The sequence below is a fragment of the Bicyclus anynana genome, chromosome 12 (assembly GCF_947172395.1).
Source record: "Bicyclus anynana chromosome 12, ilBicAnyn1.1, whole genome shotgun sequence".
Taxonomy (NCBI): Eukaryota; Metazoa; Arthropoda; class Insecta; order Lepidoptera; family Nymphalidae; genus Bicyclus; species Bicyclus anynana.
Genome location: NC_069094.1, coordinates 6,847,031 through 6,871,320, shown reverse-complemented (window position 1 = coordinate 6,871,320; position 24,290 = coordinate 6,847,031). Strand labels below are relative to the sequence as shown.

The 24,290-nt window shown below is 33.5% G+C and overlaps 1 protein-coding gene across 6 annotated transcripts in view; it reads left to right on the top strand.

Annotated features, from left to right (window-relative positions):
- The window catches only part of LOC112055865 (uncharacterized), a 156,395-nt gene extending 134,164 nt beyond the window's left edge, over window positions 1–22,231 (top strand). The window contains exons 6-13 of one of the 6 annotated variants that reach the window (XM_052884869.1): window positions 6,781–6,939; window positions 8,312–8,368; window positions 13,811–13,877; window positions 15,346–15,869; window positions 15,980–16,175; window positions 16,519–16,640; window positions 17,015–17,384; window positions 18,331–22,231. In XM_052884869.1, coding sequence (XP_052740829.1) covers window positions 6,781–6,939; window positions 8,312–8,368; window positions 13,811–13,877; window positions 15,346–15,869; window positions 15,980–16,175; window positions 16,519–16,640; window positions 17,015–17,384; window positions 18,331–18,785 — 1,950 coding nt within the window. In that variant the 3' untranslated portion in view covers window positions 18,786–22,231. Of the gene's footprint in view, window positions 1–6,780; window positions 6,940–8,311; window positions 8,369–13,810; window positions 13,878–15,345; window positions 15,870–15,979; window positions 16,176–16,467; window positions 16,641–17,014; window positions 17,385–18,314 lie in introns of all 6 variants that reach the window. The other 5 variants (XM_052884867.1, XM_052884871.1, XM_052884870.1 and 2 more) reach the window with 5 other exon arrangements.
- Window positions 22,232–24,290: the final 2,059 nt, after the last annotated feature.

The window sequence follows — 24,290 nt, the reverse complement described above, 5'->3', positions numbered from 1 at the left end:
TTTCCTACCCCCATCCGCCATTATGTAGATCCGGCGCGACGCCGGTCCTTCTTTGACATGCACTCCCAGCAATTAGTACGACGCGTCATGCGTTTGTATGCATTGCTAACATGCCCAGTTTTTTCGGCTGACGAGGGGCATGCATTTAGGGAATAGAGGGAATAGTTTCCTTACGGCGATCGCAATTAAGCAGCTTTTTCCGAGATCTTGTTGTGACGAAAACTTAGGTACACAGACATTTTCATAAAAATATTAGGATAAGGTATACTTACTTATACCTTGGTGTTTCGCTGTGGAACGTTTTTCGGTAATTAATTTTTCGGTTTGCATTACATTTTCTTGAATATCAACATTAATTGACGTAATGTAGTCTTGCCAAAACTATAGGACGGCGAACGGATAGGAATATTTATTTTCATTTATTTGTTTTCTATTATAAGCACCTATAGGGTTAACAAAAACGGGGAAATCGAGTTGATCATTAGGTAATTTATTAGGTCATGAAAAGTTCACCGGGTCAGCTATAGTCACTAGGCATTGGGTATAATTTCTTGCTCGAGTTCATTTATCCATGAATGAATGTATGATTTTTAAATTAGGGTTTCTACCTATATTCTGGATTGCTATACTTACTTAATCAACCAATCCAAAACCATAATCATTAGTGTTCTTTTTTGACACTAAGACATTTTTTCGTGTTACTTATTACTTATATGAACCCTCTGCCCCAGAACTATACTTAAAAATTTAACTGACTTGTTTTATTTTTTTATTTATAAGTCAGATACCAACTTATCATGCGTTCATCGAATGCAGAAACCGCGGCGCGCAAAACAAATAGAAACTAAAGTCAACACCCCCGCTTGCACTCCCGACAAATTTTAACTTATCAAGTGTTTGCTTCGTACGCAGCAAATTCCACATACGCAATATGCAATTACTCTCCACGAAGACTGCATCGTTACTTAACATCAGATGAGATCACACTACCTTGCCAATTAAAAATAAATCTTACTCGAGTTTGCATTTGAGAAATGCTGCAGAAATAAGCAGTTACTCTTCACAAATAGACTGCGTTGTCACTTAACATCACGTGATATTACAGATAACTTGCTGAATTAAAAAGAACCTCGAGTTTGCATAACGGCAAAGTTATCTTCATTCATAAGAAGTCAACTTCATGAACTTTCGCGGAATACGCAACTCATCCCCACAGAATTAAGTGGTACATTTTTCCACGTCCACGTATATTTATTAATCTCCACTTTGGGGTACGTCACCGCATGCCGTTGAGAAATGACGGCTGCCAAAGCTAAGTCGGTTGAGCCAAGACGGCGCCTGAGTTATGGCCGTTTGTTGGGAGAAGGGATGAAGGCCATTAGGGCGCGAGCATAATCCTTATCGCGCAAGTTGCACTTAGGATTAGTCCTGTCAGAAGTTGCTTTTTTCGACTATTCGAGGGGCTTTGTCCAGCTGTGATTAGGGGATTAGAGGAATTCTTTATGGATCGCTAAAGGAATTTCCTCGCAGGATTAAGCGCCGTGAGCTTCATAATTTATGGCATTTTATTACATTTTTATTTTGTACCCTTCTACTAATACTTCCTTTGGTCTGCGTAGTGGTTTAGGCGTAGTAAATGGAGACTCCTTTATTTTTTCGAAATAAATTGCCTGTCATAAAGTAAGGCAACGAGTAAAAGAGTATGGTATGGGGTAAATAAGTAGATACATTTATATGCTTATAAGAAAGTATAGAAATTTCTACTTTTGTAACTTCCTACACTTGTATATAGTCTCCACTAAGTACCTATGTATAAAATACATCTATGTTGTAGTACAATGTTGATGACTAATATGGAAAAACTTGGCTTTGAAAATGCTTTAAATGCTCTTAATGGGTTGCAGAGATCAAATATCAATCGGTTCTTGTAAAAACAAGTAACAGTAGTTTCTTGACGTCTGACTGAGAATAGGGAACACTCTGGTTAATTTTGTATTTGTGGGTAATGGATAACTGTAATCATCTCAGGTTTCGACATAACAACATGTCCTTAAACTCAAAATTATTTTGAAGGTAAGACTAACAAATAGATTATTTTGAAGATTTATTACATTGAACTTTTTAACATCACTGCGTAAAGTAACGTAGAATCTCAATAGCTACACGATTTTGGGGTCGGATTCAAACCAAGGCTTGGTGAGTGTTTTTGGGTTCTTGAGAACCAAGAGTGATCTTCGATCCAATCCCCGTTCGTGGAACTGTTATCCTCTCCTAAAGATAGTTTTAAATTTAATTGACAGGGAAAAGGTAATTTTAGACATGTTTTAAAAGACATACCTAACTAGCGGACGCCCGCGACTTCGTCCGCGTGAAACTCGATGTAAACTTTCAACTACCCCTACCCAACTCTACCCTACCCCCTACCCTAACCCTACCCTACCCTTACACTACCCCTACCCTACCCCTACCTTTTCCTGAATTTTCTTTGCTATAAACCTCACGGAGCCCGAGACCTTTCCAACGAATGCAAAACCGTGGAAATCGGTTCGTGCGTTCTGGAGTTATAGCGTCAGGAAGGAAAACCCGACTTATTTTTATAAAGTAATTATATTCTCTAAAAAGTTGAATTCGTAAAAGTATGTGGGTTTTATAGAATTGGTTTTATGCAATAAATATATGTTTTTTTTTAATATAACCAACGTTTTGTGTTATATATAACCAGCCATACATAGTAATATAAAAGCTAAGCACAATTTCCCATTTCTCACTTTTCAAAGCTTCCATACACAGTGCTATTGATGTATTATGACTTTGTAGATCCCTGATATCAGTAATAAAACTTTATATTGGCACATTGTTGTGGCTTCTGCCAACATTCTGTCGATCGTAAATCCCCGACGTCTTGTATCGATAAGATTGTATTGTGTTCTGGGTTACTTGTAAATTTCATTATTCAAACACTCGCTTTTGTAGATGTTAGGTTGAATGGGAACACTAGTTCTAATCAACATTAAATTTGCTATATAAAGGTTAGAAATAGTAACAGACAAAATATTTACCGGATAATGATATATTTTCACCAAAGAAGTGTCATGAGTGAAGTAAAAGCAATCGGTTGAACTATGTAAAGTATACCTAATAGTAGTAGTTAAACATTATAGTATAATATATATCTAGTGATTTACTCACTTTAATATTGCTTTTGACAGGATTTATCATTTGGAAGCAGGATATAAAGTTTATTATGGTACTTAATATTATGTCACTCTTATAAGTTATTTTTATTACAATCACAGATTAAACAGATAGAGCGCTCGGAACACGACGGTGTCGTAGCCGCTCCGAATACAAAATTCAAAAACGAATACATTCTCGAGTCAGTACGACACGAAGCGTCGCATCTGTAACTTTCAATGGTATTCAAAAAAAATGGTGTCTTGTGTTTTTAAATATTTTAAATACAATAACCCTTCTTGCAGTCGGGTAAAAACTAAAGAATTAAGATGGATTATTTTTTAATTGGTAATTACTGATTATTATCTGTGTTATTATATTAATTTACGTAATTGTTGTTAGTGTTAAATTTTGAAATACAAATTACTATCAAAAAAGTTTGTATATGCGGATGTCAAGGTCTCCTTGACGTGACGTTTTTTTGTGGATTTCACCGGCTTCGCCACGCTGCTTGTAAAGACTCACTCTAGATCATTCTTTACTCTGTGATTACAATAATGTCATTTTCTACTAGCTATTTTCCGTGGCTTCACTCACGAGTTGACCTTTTTTTACTACTCAGAAACAAATTGCTTTAATGTACCCTATGTTAATTTCTTTAAATAATTTTCGAATTTGATATATGAAGAATATGGAGCTTAAACCCACCACGTTGCACCAATACGGGTTGGCGGGCTAAATGACCCTATTTATAATATAATCTTAATTGAGTTTAAAGTTTGGCTTTTCTGATATTTCCCCACACAACAAAGGATACTCTGGCAAAGCGGTGCTCAAAGTTTCTAAACTACAAAAGTTATTTATTCCTTGGAGAACATTTATCAAGTTTACTGTAGTAATATTTTCATAGTTAGTACACGCTTCTGACATAGATTACTTTCTTTGTACCTTAGTTACGTGAGAGTTTATTAGGTCTATATTCCATATTAAAACCAGCATCAATTAAATGTAGACCAAGTCTAGTCTGTAATGTTAAAATAATATGATTTTCCTTTAGAATGTACAGCATTAAATTAAACGATATTCTGGTTCATTATTATCAATGACAAAATAAATATATTTTCGTTAAATAAGATACAATATGAATGCATATACAGGGTGCTCGGGAGTATTTCCCTTAACTTCATGGTGTTAGCGAGTCCATTTATCGGAGCCAAACTGCGTAACTAATATTTTTTTACTAAAAAATTAAATTTTTTTCTGTTTTTATACAAAGTAATTCAAATAATTCCAACTATCCATGTAACAAATGCTTTTATCTATCCTTGCATTTTAAAATACGTAAAACTTGGCTACGTCATAATGATAAGGTTGCGTATAAGGGTCACATTTTAAGATCTATTTACAAAAGAAATTATTAATTTATAGAAAATATTAATTTTAGAACAAATGTTCCTTTAACATTTTTAATTAACTTTCGGTAAAGAATATAGCCCCAGGGTTATGGGAGATACTCCCCAGCATCCTGTATATACAAAACGGATAAAGTATGTAGTAAATAAAAGTTTGTTGTAAAAATAACAGTCAACGCATCTCTACTGTGTCTTTGGTATTTGTCTGCATCGATAGATATTATATGAGCCAATCAAACTTTAACTAAAATATATTTTGTTACCATAAAAAAAAAAAAACAAATAAAAAATGCAATACTTACCTACAAAGTTCAGGAAATCCACCATCAATCACTCGCAGTCAACGAAAAACGCTAAGGATATCTGCATCACAATGAGGTTTTATAGGCACGAATCAATTAATCATAGCCAGCACAATGCTCGCCCATTAACTTCGCACTTGATAAGGGAATAATGTGAATAGACGAGGACCATTTCTGTACTACCCGGAACCTAACTCGGACGCTCTAAAATTTATAGTCCTATCATTTTCACATACATTGACATTACGATAATGCCTTTGTGAAATCCATTTCCATTTTCTTATTAATTTCGTTGATATGTGTGTGATGAGAGATTTAAACAATATTTTTTTCACGTTATATTTTTTCAAATTCTTAATAGGATTTACAATGCCAGTAATTTCGACTTATGAAGGTGTATAATACCAGTTAAAATTATGAACTTGGAAAAAGTACTATGTATCTCGTGAAAATAGCTAGAAATTCTTGCTATTATGACAGAAACGTCAAAACTGTGTTGCATTACGTGAGCTGGATCAAAGATGATTTGATGAAATGACAAAAAAAATCGGTTGTCTGTAAAGTCGACTTACTAACGATACTTGAACGTGACAACGTCATAAGAAAATACCGATGGACTGGTTGCATTTTTCAAAAGAAAATGTCCGGTTTTCTAAAATACTGTTTAATAATTTTCATAGACCAGAATATACTTTATTTCTTGTAAAAAAAGTTGGCAGCCCTAGAGCGAGGGAACAACGCATGACGTCATCTTTTTCTGAGTGTGCAGCCGGCTCCATCGAATTATTACATACGAAATTAGAACAATTAAATAGTTATTTTAGGAATAAACCTTTCACCTGCTAAAACTTTTTTAAAATTTTACAAACTTTCATACATCTAAACCGGTGTACATAATATGTATGATCTGAATAGAGTTCACAAAGTTGTATTTATTTTTATTTTATTTTTTATAATTATAAGTATAGTAATACATACTTTATTATATGTAGTAATAAATACTAAAAATGGACTTGGTTATGTATGATGAACAAATGCAACATCTCAATCATTTAGACAATTGAAATCGTTTTTGCCGTTTTTGTGTTTATATATAAAGAAATATGTCATTGGCACATAAGTTGTTGTCTGTCTTTGTATGGAGCCTAATTAATCTTTTCCGTTACGCCGCCATGATTTTTAAAAAAGTTTTTTTCATACCAGAGTCAACTTCATTAACTTGTATTATTATGAATTTTATGGAAAATGTCTTATTGGTGCTGATAAATTACTCAAACTGTTAAACTTATAAAATTACAGGATGATCTTGCTGAATCTCTTTCTTAAGTGTTGTCTTGAGTAAAAAAATTGTGATGACATAACACTTTTAGGTTAAATTATAGACAGAAATCTGAGGGTCTATTTAAAAATTAGATGCTTACCTAACCTACTTTTAAGACGTTTTGCTTAGCCGAAAAAGTTGAAATGAAAAATGTGTTTATTATAAATAAAATTGTAAAGTATAAAAAATAAATATAGCTGGAATATTACTTTTAGCAGTAGAAATAGCAATAAGAGTGTTTGTGAAGTAATAGGTTAGCTTTACGATAAATTGATGATTGTTACTTAAAATGTAAATAAGTAGTGCTTAGCAAAATAATATTATAGTAAACTTAAGATTAATTTAGTCCAATACAGAATACGGTTCTATAATAATAATTATAATAAATATTGGCTTACCATTTTGTTTTAACTTACATTTATAACGTCTATAAGTGTGTAACAGTGTATTTGTCCAATATAAATAACGTGTGTTGTAATTTTTAGACGCCCATAATATTTATTGTAAAAATCATTTCTACGTGAATTTAGTAGTACGTAGACTAGTGTAATAATAATAACCTTTCCCCCAGGTTGACACACCAGACAGCGTCCTGCAAAGTGGCCTGGGCCTCGGCCCTGGCCCTGATACAGCTCTGAGGTCAATGGTTGACCCCAGAGACTATGACCGCCTCCGCTTCTTTCAAATGAGTGCCGCCCAACCAAACACCTTCGAAGAAACGATTCATAGGGTGAGCTTACGTTTTCCTGCAATGTCCTGGTTTTGAGAGATTCTGTTTGAGAAAAACTTACTAACACTCAACTACTCTTAATTAAGTATTAGGATGTATTAGTATATTGAAATTAATCGTTATCAGCTTATATAGACTTTACTCAACTTAGGCGACGTACATTATGGGAAACTTTTATATTTTTAATGGACTAGTGTTTTAAATACATTATCTCTCAAACCATCAACGCAGGAAAACTTTTCTGTTATGCTCTGGATGGCAAAATGCTTAAATTATCGTTGAGAAATATACAACTAATGCCCATTTAGCAAAAAAAAAATCATGCTTCTATTTAGCAAGCTTTAGCGATTATGTCTGCATTTAAAATGTATTACTATATTTTATAGGAAAAATACTAAAATAATACATTATGCGGTTCTAGGTTTAAATTTAATTATATTTTTGCCAACAGAGTCATAACAGAATTCAAAATTCAAAATTTTCATTGCATACTCACTTTGGTTTACATATTTGGTATGCTCAAAGAAAGGAGGTGGATCTATATTGTTTTTAACGCCTACATATATTTCTATTTTTCATTTTGATGTTGTATATCGGTGAAACGATGTAATCACTTTTTGTAACATAGTATGAGAATATGTTGCACGCACTTTTGCATTTAGTGGTTTTAAATAGCATGGGTAAGGTGACAGTTGGCTTCACTCTTGAAAGTTTGCCACAATTTACGATAATAGTACGTGTTATGAACGTCTTAAGGGAACTGTTACCGTACTCATGCTATCTGAAAAACACTTTAGTCGATTGTTGCACGTATGCACGAGTTTTGAGTGCATGTAAGCATGCTGTTTTGTTTACTTTGTTAGATTTGTATTCCTAAGGACAAATTTTGTAGAAAATTATTTATCGTTTTCTCATAAAGTTAAAAGAAAACTTCGAAGAACATTCACTGAATATCATTCGTTAGCGTACTTCAGATATTTTAAGTATTTGAAAGCTTACTTAAGTACACACTTAACTAGTGCTTTTTGTAATACTCGCAAATAAGTTGGATTTAAATTTTTTTCTTACATACATTTTTTTTGCCTATTGTCATTTAATATTTTTTTCATCATTAGTAGGTAAAAATGTGCGCACAAATAATTAAATAGTTATTAATTTGATACATTAAATTTATTATTTTTGCTTAAAGCTTAATACAATTTTGCAATGTATGTTTAAACGTGTTAGAATTGTGTTTAATATTTGTTGTGTTAAATATAAATTTAGCAATATTACGAATTGTTTATGTGCCATTAATTTAAGTAACTACGTTAATTAAAATGAAGATAAACCAGTGTATTAACAAAAAAATAAACAAGATTGTTTGTTTCAGTTAAAAGTTCAGGAAGCAATGAAGAAAAAAGACAAGCTAGCGAGAGAACAGGAAGAGGTATGTAGATATTTATAAGTTTGAAATACATATTCTATTTCACACATGAAATTTTTTTGGAGATTGCACAGAGTAACCAGAGTGAATCTTTACAAACTGCGTGCTGAAGCCGGTGACACTAATAAAAAAAAAAATCACGCGTCTCTTTGACATCCGCATAAACAAACTGCTTTCATAATTTGTATTTCAAAATTTAACACTTACAACAATTAGGTAAATTATTATAATAATGATTATTATCCAATAAAAAAATACTGCATCTTGTTTCATAGTTTTTAAAATATTTAAAACATAAGACGCTATTTATCTTGAATAATATTGAACATAACTGATGCGACGCCTCTTATCGTACTGACTCGAGAATGTATTTGTTTTTCAATTTTGTATATGTGACGGGTACGACACCGTCGTGTTCCGTGCGCTCCATCTGCCTAGTATTGATTAATCTGTGGGAGATTGTTTCTTTCTCTTCGTACTAATAACTTCATATTTTTGGCCCTGTCTATGTCTATATATCACAAACATTTTACTTGGAAAATGTTTCTTTAATTTTTTTTCTTTAAATCCCTTGACTACGATCTTACCTTATGGTAAGTGATGATGCAATCTAAGATGGAAGCGGGCTAACGTAGTAGATAGTAGTAGTAGTTTCGGTTTCTACGCATCGTACTGGAACGCTAAACGCTAAATCGCTTTACCTTTTAATGTAAAACTGCGGTAAACTTTAATATAGTTTGGCACTAAACAACAGTTTTATTACTTCGACGTCTATTTCGAACAAATTCTCTGGAGAGAAAAATCAATTGTAGTAACAACTGTTTCTAATAATTCATGATTTTGCTTCATTTTTGTTGTTTTAATTTGTGTTTATTTAGTGCACAAAATATTTTATCACTATGTATATACTTAAATATACTCTTAATACAGTACAGTGTTTAAGGAAGGGGAAAATTAAAAAAAAATAATAACTTTCTTTTATTTCGACTCACGTAAGGGTCATAGTAGTATTATTGAACATTAAAATTAATTTAGGTATTAGTAAGATACTTACGCCTACTTATATCCACTTAAATCTATGATAAGATCGACTTGTCAGTACAAGAACCATAGAGCAGTTAATTCAAATACTGACTGTAGCTTGTCAGCAAATTTATCTATACTAGCTGACGCCGCGCGGATTCACCCGTGTGAATCCCGTTCCTGTAGGACTACGGGGATAATATATAGCCTGTAGCCTACCTCGATAAATAGGCTATCTAAAACTGAAAGAATTTTTCAAATCGGACCAGTAGTTTCTGAGTTTAGCGCGTTCAATCAAACAAACAAACAAACTCTAGTATAGATTATGATTTAAAAAATGGATAATATTCTTTTTATTACAGACGCCAAATATAATTTATTTTTAATCTATTATAATTACTACTTACTGTCATTTTCAGATAAATTTTGAAGTAATTAATGTAACTTTTAGCTAACAAGTTATTTAATGTAACGTGAAAGAACCTTTAATCTTACTGGGATAGGCATGTGAGTTGAGCCTCGGCTAATCATGCCCTAATCTCGAACTAAGCCTATTAGAGGCACTTGTATCGCTTCTCTACGAAACTTTGGAAGCCCTTTACTGACTACATTTCGTTCGTCGTTAGCTCGTAAATCGACTATTCTTGAAAACCAAAAGCATAAAGTCAGCGTTCATCGCGTTCAAAAAGAAACTTTAATTGCATTGTAATAAAATTCAATATCAAATATTTACAGTTGTAAATTTTACAGCAGTGATAAACAATTTTCCTACAGTACAATATTATTCCGTATCGCAGGAAAGTTTCAATTCCGTGTGGAATATATTTGGAATATTGTATGATTAACGATAATATTAATAATACTGGCCGACCAAACTGCGCTCAGTGTTTTTTTTATTAGATTGTGTTCATGTTTCATGGAAAAGCCTGATTTACAACTGTTTTATGGGTAGGGCTAGGGTAGGGTATGGGTAGGAGTAGGGAAAGGGTAGGGGTAGGGATAGGAAAGAACTGCACACAAGCCAAAGCGAAGCGAAATATAGGTAGTTAATATATTTTTAACAACATTTTATAACCAACTAATAGGTACATTATAAGTAAAGCAGGAATTTATTGACATACGCTTACTACCGTCATTTTCAATTTGTTTGTTGATAAACATTCCACATCGAGTTTGGCTTTAGTATCATATCTTAAATGACACGAAATGTAGGTAGGTGAACAAAAAATCTTTTAGTCCTCTTAGTAGTATCTTTTAGTAGTTTTAGTTAGTAGGAATCAAATTGTATTAGTTTTTGTTTAGGACGTGGAACCTAAACCCACAACCCTGCTGCAATACAATTTTGAAAGCTTAGGGTTATGTTTGTTTGCGTAACGATCACTATCACTAAATACACTATTGCTTTTATACTATTGACTTAGGGTATTACATCTCATCTCACGGACTTTGGAACTCTGACTGCTATTGAGAGTTAGTTGCCTTGGAGAAAGAAAATCTCATGTTTTTTGTATCACGGTTCAATACTCCAACTCCAGACCTCTTGAACATACGAGTAGTCGAGAAGGATTACCAATGGCCTTACGAAGTAATTCAGTATATTGTGTTAGTGTATTTATGCTAACTGCGATCACATTGCCGGTCCCGGAGAAGAAATTTGTAACTGTCATTTCGCGTGCCTTAGTATTGTTTCATTTTTGGTATGGGTGGTAATTCGTTATCAACCCATATTCGGCTCACTGCTAAGCTCGAGTCTCCTCTCAGGATGAGAGGAGTTAGGCCAATAGTCCACCACGCTGGCTCAATGCGGATTGGCAAACTTCACACACGCAGAGAAATAAGAAAATTCTCAGATATGCAGGTTTCCTCACGATGTTTTCCGTCACCGTTTGAGGCATTTAATTTCTTAAAATGCACACAACTGAAAAAAGTTGGTAGGTGCATGCCCCAGACCGGATTTGAACCCACACCCTCCGGAATCGGAGGCAGAGGTCATATCTGCTGGGCTATCACGGCTCAGGGTGGTAATACATCTGCTTAATTTATTTCGTAATTTTTAGAAGAACTCGAGCACAAGAACACCTATGTCACTCACAAGAATTTTCAAAATCTCACTTCTAACTTAATCATACTCCTAAAACCTCACTTTACCTTTATTTATTTTATAATATTAATATGAATAGAAAAATATCATTTTACTATTTGATAGAACGTAGTATAGGAAAATAAAAAATAATATGTACAGGAACAAGTAACAAAAACGCAATTTTGTTCTACGACATGAAATCTAATTTGGCCGAGCAGAGGAGCAAATCCTCTCCCATTTGTGCACCGGTTCAGTAACAGAGCGTGCATAAATTAACTTAACGTTCAATACTTTTCTACTTACGCCAAAGTGGTCTTTTTATTACAGTGTCTGAATATTTATAGCCGTGTTTGGAAATGCCTCTACACAAGCGTAATTTGCAAAATTATTTACGTATTTTTCTTTCACTACATTTATTTTTTATCATAATCCTATTAAAGATGAGTACTTTTAAGAATGAACATACATATTTTGTTTTTTATTTTAATAATATCTAGAGGATGTCAATAGTGAAGTCATGTGATCAATTAACGATTATGACGTCATAAGAGAACATTGTTAATCCAGTAATGACTTTACGTGGCCCTGGGTCAGTCTATCTTTTCCTTCAAACAAAGAGTTTCTTTTTTCTCAGTCTAAGACGCCCGAAATTGGTAAATTAGTGGTGGTACACCTCTGAGTCTCGGAGAGTAGATACGTTAAGCCGTCGGACCCGATCATTATAATCAACATCAAAAATTATCACTCTAAGCTCATAGCCCATATTGAAACAACGTGGTGGATATAACTTCTAAATCTCCATATAAGAGGGAGCCGGTAAAAACCCCTATTCTTCTTTATCGCTACACTCGTGACAGAATCGTGGTCGTGGTCTTCATTTACGGGTGGTGACAAGGCTCACAATTCGTCGCCATTCCTCCCGTATTTTAGCTCTCCTAGCACATTCGTGGAGTGAACCATGTAGAGCGGTTTTGTATCGGTCAATCCAGCTCATTGTAACCCCTGTAGTGGGCTTTCACAATACCCAGGTGGATCATGATCTTTATTATGATTCAGGCCAACTTATTTATTACTAGCAGACACCGCGCGGTTCCACACGCGTGGTTTCCGTTCTCGCTGGAATACGGGCATAAAATATAGTTTAGCACTCGGGGATAGTGTATCAAGTCCCCAATAGTCAAGGATTTTTTCTAATCGACTCAGAAGCTTCAGAGCCTATTTAATGCAAACAAACAATCAAATATTTCCTCTTTATAATATTAGTATATAAAAGTTGCATACTATGCGCTTATATTTAAATTATTTTGAAATCACTCCGTTCACGTTGCATCCATAATAGAATAATGATGTCAGAGCTAACAAATTTTGTACCTCTTTCATTATAAATTCTCGCAAAAAACCCTGATCGCTTCGGCGTTCAATGGTTATGCAAATTAGATACCTGTCGTTAGCCTTAAATTATAACGTCATTACGAAGGAACTTTATGGTACTTTTCACCTTATATACTCTCTGTAGGTATTATTGAATTCTCACTTTCAAATGAATCGCCTTATCTGATCTTTTTATACTTTTATTTTTTGGCATTAAGTGTTTCACAATTTTTACGATATTTGCTTCATTATTTGCATTTTATTCACGAAATTTATGCATAATATATTATAAAATTATATTTGCGCAGTGCTTATTATCATTCCGTAAACGTTGTGTTGTTGTGAACTATTTACCAATGTTTCATCATAAATTGAAATTTTTAGTAATGTAGGAGACTTAAGAAGAAACATTGATTTTTATTTATAGAGTCTACTTAAGCTTATCTTCAAATTGTCGACCAAGATTTTTTATGTAGAACTTATAGAGCATTAAAAAAGTATTGAATCAAAATTGTTATATCAACTCTCAACGCAGAACTAAGTCTTAGAGAGTAATCTAAAGAGAAAAACCTGAATGCAATCCTTTTTTCAAGATGACTGGATGATACACATAGGAAATCTTTGAAGTTAAGCATTTCTGGGCCTTCCCAAAGTCATATACAAAATTCAGCTTTCTCGGTTAGTTTGCATGTTCAAATGTTTATAGCAACTGGACTAACAAACCTACTAGACTTTGTCCAGAGCTGAATTGCGTTGATAAATAAGATGTTAACAATAAATAAATATGTATCTGACGTTCAAAAGTATTTTTCTGTCTCTTGAAACAAAACTTTTTTATGGTTGAAATGTGTATTTTGTTCAATCCCTGCCGATATTTTATGTATTCAAAAAAGAAACTAAAGGATGAAAATTATACCTAAAGGTACAGTCAACATAACTGCATAATTTAATATTTATATTTTTTTCAGATATTACGGGATATAAGACACGGTCTTATGAATATGGGGCGAGATGGAGTTCGCGGCCCATTTGGAGGTTTGTATTTGTGTGGATTGTCATGTAGATTACATTATTATCACCCATTTTATTATAAAAATATAAAAGCTTTATTGAACAGACTTACCTTTTTAAAACATCATCGTCAAGTAAATTGTGTAATTTTTACTTGTATAACAACTTAATTTGGTTCGATATAGATTCAGTTTGGTAAATATTTAATATTTGAATATTTATTATAGATAAATCAAATATCCTGATTTCTGTAAAATATAGTTTGAATTTTGAAAAAATGCTGTTCACTAAGGTTTATGGTTAAAACTTATGCTGAAATACATATACTGAAAGAAAATCAATTTATAAAACAAGAAATGTTATAACAATAACGTTTACAAGATTTTGCTTACATAAGTGGTTTAAAATAACTACTTATTTGCCAAGTTAACATTTCATTTGTTTCATTCATTCATTTCAAAATTTGTATACACCAGCCGGCCAATTCAGTAACTTTAACGTATGTTAGATAATTAATATCAAGTCAATAACAGCCGCATTTTTCGTATTCCGTAAAGCCCATTGTTAAAAAAGACAAAAATAAAAAAAATACAATTAGTACAAAAATCACAATGTCAACTGGGCAATGTCATCTACCTACTTTAAGATATACACGAATGGTTGTCCATAGCCACAGAATGATATTTTTTACATATTTTAATCTCAATTTTGATCAGTTAGCATTGAATAAACAGTGAATATCATGAGAATTACTAACAACAGCTAGTTGGTCGTATATGATCACTAACACACGTCAAATGTAGTGAATATGCCGGTTGATAATAAAAAACTAAACTAATAAATGATACCCACTACTGTGTAAATGTACAGTCGCCTTTAAATATTTTGACTATATTTTTTTAAAGCTACTTTTTTTCGTTTATGCTTCAGTGTACGCTAAAAAAGAGTCAAAATATTGAAGAATGTAAAGAAAGTTATGATTTATTTTGAGGCATGTTGCTTGCACGATGTTTTGACGTTTAATTTATTGGTCAACGTTGCGGAATGCTTATTCTTGATAATGTTCAATGTCTATTGATTTATCGTCAGGCATCACATTTCATTCGGTATGCTTTCGATGTGCATTTGTCTTCATCAATCATAAAACAATTGTGTTTACCTAATCGTTTTTATCACAAGCGACTACAAAAAAATTGTGTTGCATTTAAAACGGAAAAAACGGTAGTGAACTCATCTCCATCAAGAAATACGTATGTTTAATTTGCGACAAAATGCTAAATGCATGATTGTTTTTTAAAAATGTTTTGCATCAACCACGCACGGCTTCCGATGTTCGTAAACAGCTTATTCGCAGTGTTATCAGTGAAAGCGCCAGTTTGTAAGAGGGAAATTAACGGTAAACTTTTTTCGCAATTATGTTAGCACGTATAATTATTTTTATTTGCACTATTAAACGCTACGCCATTCAAGCTAATTGAAGACTCGTTTACAGACGATACGTATATGTATGACGATGAAGCGAGAGGACTCTCCGGAAGAGGGCACTGGTACGATGAACCGCCGTACGAAAGTGACCCTGAAGACTTTCTAATGGGAGGTGGAGCGCCGGCGGCTTCCTTCCAAAATGGACGTGTTTGTTTTACACTCAATCTTCGAAACGAACCCAGAGGTGAAGGAGTTATATCTCTGAGAAGTGCCGGCGATATAAGCTTAGCGAGAGCCCCTCGGAGAGGATTAATAATCCCGCAAAGCGGACCCTACCCGACCACTGTGATACCCTTGCGAACTGCCAGAGATAGGGAAAGCGAGGATTACGCCGCATCCGATATCCAATCTATAGGCTCGAGGTTGTCGGGCATTTCGCTTGAATCGAGTCGATCGGAAAGAGATTGCAGAAGAGGCTACAGGCAAATGCCAGGTTATCGGATAGGCATCGACCCCTTATCGCCCGCGTCATCGGATTACGAAGATCAAGAGAGCGAAACAGATTCACAACACATAGCAACCGTACACAAGGTAATGGAAGATTTATTTTTAAGTAAGCATGATGAAGTTAATAAAGCTGACAAAAATACAAATTGCATTTAATTTTTGTCCCATTTAGTACCTTTTGCCTATTTTTTCAGTCAGCCGAGGAATGTGAAGGAATTTCAAACTTGGCCGGCAAAGTGCGAGGCTTGAGACAAGATGTGCAACGAAAGATATCAAGATTAAGACAAGAAAGAGGTCCAGATTTGCCCTTGGATCGTCGGACGAGTGGCGACCAAGCGTTTCCATGTTCTAACAGTTCTTTTGAAAGTCTTCCCAGCGGCTCAGGCAGTAGTGAGTGGATTTATTAAGTTTTTGTTTGTGTAATATAAAAACATTTGTAAATAAGTTTGTCTTTCCTTTCTTTGTACCATAATGCCCATTATGTAACAGATTGTATGTATATATATGTAATAAATACCTCCCCACAGCTAATCTCAAATTTCCTACTAAAACATGAGCTTAAAGTAACAGCAACAAATCCCAGTCCAACCGTGTGAGCGCAGGTATTTCTGATTTCATTGAACGTCATGGCTAAAGATGGCATGTTATTTAGACCCTTAAGCAACCTCATATTTATGTACAGGCACCCAGGCATTGGTTCGTGCCGGTAGTAATCATTCGTCTCTCTCGGCAGAAGAAAACATAGAATTAAGTCCAGCGGGGCGGAGTCTTCTGGTACCTCAAATGCTGTGCCGCGCTCGGGCCCTTGTCGATTATCTCCCCAATATCTATGAAAAGGATGCTTTGAGATACAAGGTAAAGTACTGAGAATAATGAAACGATAGACAATGTTTTTATTTGATTATATTATTATTATTAGGTTGGTAACAAGATTTATAAATATAATTTACCACAAATTACAATGCTACTAATGATATAGGTACATATTAATAGTGACAGCTAACGTCATTGTACAGTACGATACTACCGATAGAATTTGTCTATAACCGCAGAGCCAGGTGACAGTGTGTACGAGTATAGCGGTTTTTAAATTGAAGATAATATTCTAATATTTTTCTTATTTCTGAACGAAGCTATAACAATTTTTAACATTTTTGTATTATGGAGTAACATCATATTTATGTTATATTTTATTTCTAAATGATATAATTATACATTTTTGTTAACAGAAAGGAGATATAATAGAAGTAATCAACATGAATGCATCGGGGATCTGGCGAGGTGTTCTAAACAATAAAGTTGGCAATTTCAAGTTCGCTAATGTTGAAGTTTTATCTGAACGAGATACAATGAGATCAAGATCATCGAAGTGGTGTAAAAGCCGCGAAAGACTTTGGGAGACTAGACCAAGAACAGTTGAAGAGTTGCTGAGAAGAATAGACTTACCGGAGTACATGGTTGCATTTTCAAGAAATGGTTATGAGGACATTGAACTGTTTAAAGAGATTGAACCTTCTGACCTTGACTACTTGGGGATTATGACTCCTGATCATCGTACGCGTATCCTTGCTGCCGTACAACTGCTGCACCAGCTTGAATGTAAGTTGCATAATATTTTCAGTGAATTGCTGTGGGGATGATGACTAGGTTTGAATAAATTGATTTTTATGATACATTCGGGTAAAATTATACAAAAAAAGCAAAAAATGTTTGGATATTTGCAAAATAAATAAGATTATAAAATTTCAAAATCTATCAAATTTTACGCCCATCCAAATCTAACGATCAGCGAGCCAACGACGTCACTAGTTCGTGCCATTTTGTATGGAGCGTTTTTCAGGGATCCGCGGCAGCACCGCAAATCTTACTCTTTAATTCCCTGTAGCTCCAAAAGTAATGATCGCAGATATCCTGTTACTTTTAGAAAATTGTTTTACTATTGGCATACTCTTAATTTATATACAGTTTAAAAAACTGTCATCATCCCTATTGCTGTCAGTGTATTTTAACGTTGAGACTTTGCCGTCGGTAACTTATTGCAGTAACAAAATGAGTGCTCGGATTGATACCTAAAACATTTTTTTAAGAACACTTTATAAGTCTCGTCTTGTAAATATAGAAATCATTATATTATCGTCGTTGAAAATATGTGAAATGTGAAAATAACTAAATCGAAAAATTTTCAAGAAATATTTTGTATTCCATTTAATATGAAGCAAAACTAAGTTTTCGAAATTTGGCAGGCAATATTAAAGCAGGAATTTATTTAACACAATTATTTACTTTCATTATATAATTAAGTTAAAAAAAATACACATTTTAAGAAAGTAATCAATGACAAGATTGACATCTATCAAGAATCTAAGACATGATGTGTTTGCACAAGATGGGCATTGAAAAATGCTACCTGAATGTGTAGGTAATTAATTAATTTTGACAAAATTGACACAAAAGAAGTTTCGTTTTTGCAACGGCAAAGTTTTATATTCTGTCTGTGCTATAATAGCAATGTATTATTAAATAAAGTAGTGTAATTCACATATAGGTGGCGAAGGCGAAGGCGAGGGAGGTGGTTCCAGCTCAGAAGGAGGCGACTCGCCGTTCGGTCGTCGTCAATTCCCTCGAGACTCCGGCTGCTACGAGGCCGGAGTTGGGGTCGGCGGTGTCCGCGTACGCACATCACCACTTGTGCATAGAACTGAGGAGCAGTCACACAGGCCACCTGAGCCGGCACCGCAAACTAAGCGCTCCATACGCCGTCGACAACCCGATGACGCTGAGTGCGATAGAATCGAACGGTACCCTGGGACGATAGGAGAAAAGAGCAACGTACGAACCGGTGGCCTGCCTGGAGGCGCACGCGATGATGTCTGTGAGTCTGATCATAAGTTAAACGTTGTCAAATTCGTAGCCGGCGGTGAGCCTTGCGCTTCAGAAAAAAGTAGCGACTCTGGTGTAAGCAGTTCTTCATTAAGTTCCGGACATCCCCATCGTCCCTGAGCGAGGGCCGCCGCGCCCGCGCCGGTCTAGGGACTCGCGCGGGCGCGTGCATCAAAATCGTCTTTGCTCGCCTCTACCGACTTAGATACTCCCGTTCAATCTGAAGCCTAGTAATCTGAAGTGTGAGGTACTATATAGTTAATATTTTTTATAGTATTAAAGTGACTTCAAGAAACAACGGTTTCTATTAGCTCTTATTATTCTTTATTTCGTGACAGAAACGATGATTCTTTAACGACTGCCAATTTAATTTTTTAATACTTTTATGACGCACTTAGGTGAAATTGCGAGACAGTATAGAACTTACTATGGAAATTTTTGAATTTAGATCTTTTAGACTATACAAAATAGTATGATTTGCCAATGTAACTGGTGTAAGCTTTTTAATATGTCGAAAATGTTTATAAAATTTATACTTTTAGATATAAGACTGAGAATAATGTCTGATCAACTTTTAAATTTTAATTTATAATATTTTCTATGAACGTGTGGTTCTCTAAAAATTAATGACGCAAATATATTAGTTAGCCAAACTTTACTGAGAATATCATTAAAGACTTATTTTATTTTATTTTTATTACCTAACAAATCTGTTTGTTAAAGTACTGTTTAATTCATATAACTTGTACCATGGATTCAAAGTAATGCGACAGAACTTTTATATTTAATTTTTTTTTTTAATTTTATCGTAATTTTTTTCTACTTCATCTTTATTTTTTTAGCTGAATGAATACCACCAAGCGACACGTATTTTGACTTTGGAAAATTAATCTTTTTTTTAATCCTAAGCATATCATGGTTATAGTTTTAGTTGCTAATAAATACTAATAAAATTTATTCTCTGTTCAAACTAAGCTCAAAACTGTCATTACTTATTAGTCATATAGTTTCTTAGTTTTATTAGTATAATAATTTAGTACATTTGAAGTATATCTAGTATGATAATTTATAGAAGGGAAATGTTTTTAAATTGAAATTGTATGTATTTGTATATATATAATTTTGATTCGCCACATATTTTAAAAATTTTGGCTAATCTTTAAAGCATAGCTTTTCGCATCTCTCTTTTATTTATCTTTGAACAGAAAATAAATTGTGTCCAAGTATGCATTTCATTTAATAAGTGTCGGCAGTATGCCAGTCGATGGTAAAATGGAAAGCGTGTAAAGCAATTTTCATAGTAATAATTCAACTGTACATAAAAAATAGATAGGTTAATTATTATTATTATATATGTTGAAGATTTTTGTAACTGTTTAAGAGAGCTTTATGCGGCATACCGCATGTACATAAATTAATAGTTTTAGGTGACATTATTATAATTTAAACGTGAAATTAAAAATTTTACGCCGATATTAAATATAAAAGTGAACTCCAAATTGTTTCCATCATGCGCACTTTATATAATTAAAAAAATAATATTTCGATGGAAATTGATAATGTGAAATATAAAATATCATAGTTGTTTAACTTAAACTCGTCTTCAAAAATTTTTAAATGTATTAAATAATGATACAAAATTTCAGGAAAAACAAATTTCCGTGCCATGCAATAAAAAAATCAGTGTCTGAAATAAGATAGGATTGACATACTCAATGTGTACTAACTACTTGATGTATCTCATAGATAGCTGTAAGAAATGTAACTCAAAATTAACTTCAATTTCCAAACAACTGCACAATATTTCAATAACAATTTCAGACAGTGTTTATTTTCAAATGACAAATATTCCTTAACAAATTCCTATTTTCACATTACCGATATAGACAAATTTTACAACATTGTAATCTCTAATTAGAAAACAATTTATACGTACTATAATTTATATTTTTTTGTTTTTGACTGAATTTATAATAATGGTATGGTCAATTTCAGGTCCACTCTTGTACCCCGTATTATTAAAATTTAAAAAATACAAGCATTTTATTAAAATTTATTAAAGTGAATAAATCTAATTAAATAAAAAGAAATAAACAAAATTAAAACTTATGGTTTTGAGTTTTATCAAGATGGCGCCCTTAAAGCAACTATGACATGACAATTGACAGCAAACGTCAAATCGATTACTGCATTGAAAACGTCATCAATCCGCCATTATTACTCTCAATAGTGTTGCATTTCTTGGGAGAGAATGAATATTATTTCGAAAAAAATAAATTCGTAGATTAGTGTAATCAAAAATATTGATACAATGACTGATCCTTGGCTCCATACAATTTTGGACCATCTCCTTTACCCAAAATCTCCAAAGGACGAAACACAAAAATGCGAATATGTTCAACGCGTATGTATTTATTACGATTTCATACGTATGTTAATTCTCTGCCACAGTCCGCGTGAACATTCCTTTAAAGAAAAGGTCGTTTTTAATCTAGCATATTATTTAATTTATTGATCAAAAATATGTAATTCTATTGTAAAAGTAATTAATAAAGAAACGTATGTAACAAGCCTTCCTCGCGTTGTTAACAAAAAAAAACCTAAAACAACACTCGATTTGAGAACCTCCTCCTTTTTTGAAGTCGGTTAAAAAGGGGACTTCTGATCCGTAACGTCTGATCGTAGAAAATTGCGATGCGATTTGAATAAATTCGTTAATGCTTAGAATGTGAGGTCGTATTATTTTTTGTGGTGTGACGTCATAATATCGCAATTTTGTGTTTTGAAACTTGTATTCTTCCTTAATAATCCTTCAGAATGCCAAAATGATCGCCTGTTGTAAAGTTTTTTTTTATCCTATGATCCCTTATTCGATAAACCCTTTTATTATGAAGCCCTCATTTTTTGTATTTTGTAAAGTAACTTGTGATCTTGAATAAAGACATTAACAATCAAATAACCAAACTGAAAATCACCCATTTTAACTCGAAGACCTCGCTTCGTTCGATCCAAAAGCCAAATCATGTCAGCCATTCGAGTAGTTTCAATATACATTGTAAAACAAATACCTAGTTGGATACCTATTTGCAATTTATAAATGAAAATACCTTACAAATCTCGGTGTTCACTTTTGTAAAATTTGTAAAAAACAATACTCTTTTCGAATACGACAGTGAACTAGTCCGAAATATAAAATGTACATAGATAGATGTTTGTTACCTGTATATTGTAGATAGAACATTATTCTTTGGACAATTATTGTATATTTAGTAATTTCATCTTTATTAAAATTAATGTTAAATCTATTATTTATAGTAAATATTACGTTAACGTCAATGCTGAGGTAGAATGGTTTAAATATACAATTTGTGAACTTTATGGTCATAAGAATGTGATTGCGATACTTAATTTGTAAATTACGATTTATTTTAATTTAATTTTAACTATACATTGCAGGAACAGTACTTTTTGTAGCCGTATGTATATTTTTTTTAAACAGAAATTATGTGTAAGTTTCAAACTTTACAAACAAGGATTCTGAATAAATAAATACAATATTAATGTGAGCAAGTGGTTTTATTTTTGTCTTTAGTAATGTCCGCTTAAGTGTTAATTTATAATAGTATTTTTTACACTAGTTGTTCATGAATCTCAGATTATAACGTAGTTTTGTGATGAATAGTCCGTTGTGCCATCTAAGCACTGCTTTGCAAATGAACAATAGGGAACTTTAAAAGCACTGGTGCAATACCTTTGTTTTGTTTCAAGTATTTAATAATAGCTCGAGGGGAAATGGTAGTTCAAGTTTAGTTACAAGTAGATATTAGCAGTTATCCGCGACTTCGTTTGCGCAGAATTTCTGTTTTCAATTTTCCACGTACAGAGTGCATTTGAAAAAGTTTGTATGTTTATTGCAAAAAATACCTACTCAGCGGATTTTGATGGAATTTGGCACAGAGGTTGATTATGATCTGAAATAACAAATATAATTATGTAAGAGTATTTAGATATACTCATTCGGATGAAGGCACTTGAATAAAATAATATACAGACAGGAATGTGTCTTGAAAAGTTATATTCTTACATAAATAAAAAAAATAACTTTCAAAATAATTTGAGTCTAGTTAGTCACTTACAAAAGATAGACGCTTTAGAAATGTGGTGCTGGAGAACAATGGTTGGCATATATTGGACACAGTTCCGATCCAACATTTCAATCCTCCAAGAACTGGGCATCAAACAGCGTCTTTCTGGCATAGTCCAATGTCGCATATTGACTTTTACATTACTAGGAATTTACAGGCTTCACACATGGAAAATTAAGAAAATTCTCAGGTATGCTCATACATTCAAACATTCCTCACGATGTTTTTCCTTCACCGTTTGAGACACATGATATTTATTTTCTTAAAATTCACACAATTGAAAAGTTGGAGGTACTGCCGAATCGAAGGCAGAAGTCATATCCACTGGGCTGTCATGGGTAAATATTACGTAAGTATAATGATGAATAATAAATATAAATATTATTTGGTATATGAAAGTATGACAGCATTATTACCATATTTAATGAAATAAGCTGTATACTTCTGCAAAGTAACTACTCGTAAATACCACATTCGCGGTTTTGAATATCAAAAAAGATAAGCTACTTATTGTATAAAATTATTGTGAAATTTTAATGTCGAAAAATTATTTAAAAGCTCCAAGTTACACAATTATTACAGTCGCCGTTAAATGTAATTTTGCTGGTGAATAACTGCGATTGTTTAACGTTAAACGTAAAAGCAGGTATTGTTTTGCATTATTATCTCAAACCCTATATTTATGCGACGGCTTGGGCTACAATTATGATAAATACTGGCAGGATAGGGAGTGTTAAAAGTTTTAAATGTCTTTATACATTCCACTTTCCACTGATTTTTTAAAATTGTTAAAGGTTTTACTTTTAGGCATGTAAGTTGTTTGAGATTTGGTCGCTAACAAGAAGGCTCTCAGGCTAGGACTTTCTCTTCATGATCGAATTAGAAATGAGAATATCCGTAAAAGAACCAAAGTCACATAGTGCAGCGAGTCGCGAATCTGAAGTGCATTTAATTTGAAGTGAAGAATCGATGGACGTTGGGGTCCCAAGTTATTGGAATGGCGGCCGGAAAGAGGCGGCTCGAGACCGTGGTATTTGAAAGTCTATGCAAGAGACCTATGTCCAGATGTGGACGTCCATCGACTGTTAACAATGATGGTGATTTTAAAATGAAACGAAAATGAAGCTAATTGAAGTCCTTGATAAACTTGGTCGTTATCTAGGAGCTTCAGAAGGAGGAAGAAGAGTAGGTATAGTGTATCTTTGTGTGATCGAATCAGAAATGAGAGGGTCCGCAGAAACCAAACTTACCGACATAGAGAAACATAGCTGAACTGCATGTATCTGTCTATCAGTTTTTACACGTCATCGTACCGGAACGCTAAATCACTTGGCGGTATGTCCTTGTCGGTAGGATGGTAACTAGCCACGGCCGAACCTTCTACCTTTTGAGAGGAGACTGGTACTCAACAAAAGCTGAGGGTAAATGATGAATATGTACGGATGACCAGAAATTTCAGCGGCTGTGCAAAGTCAACAAA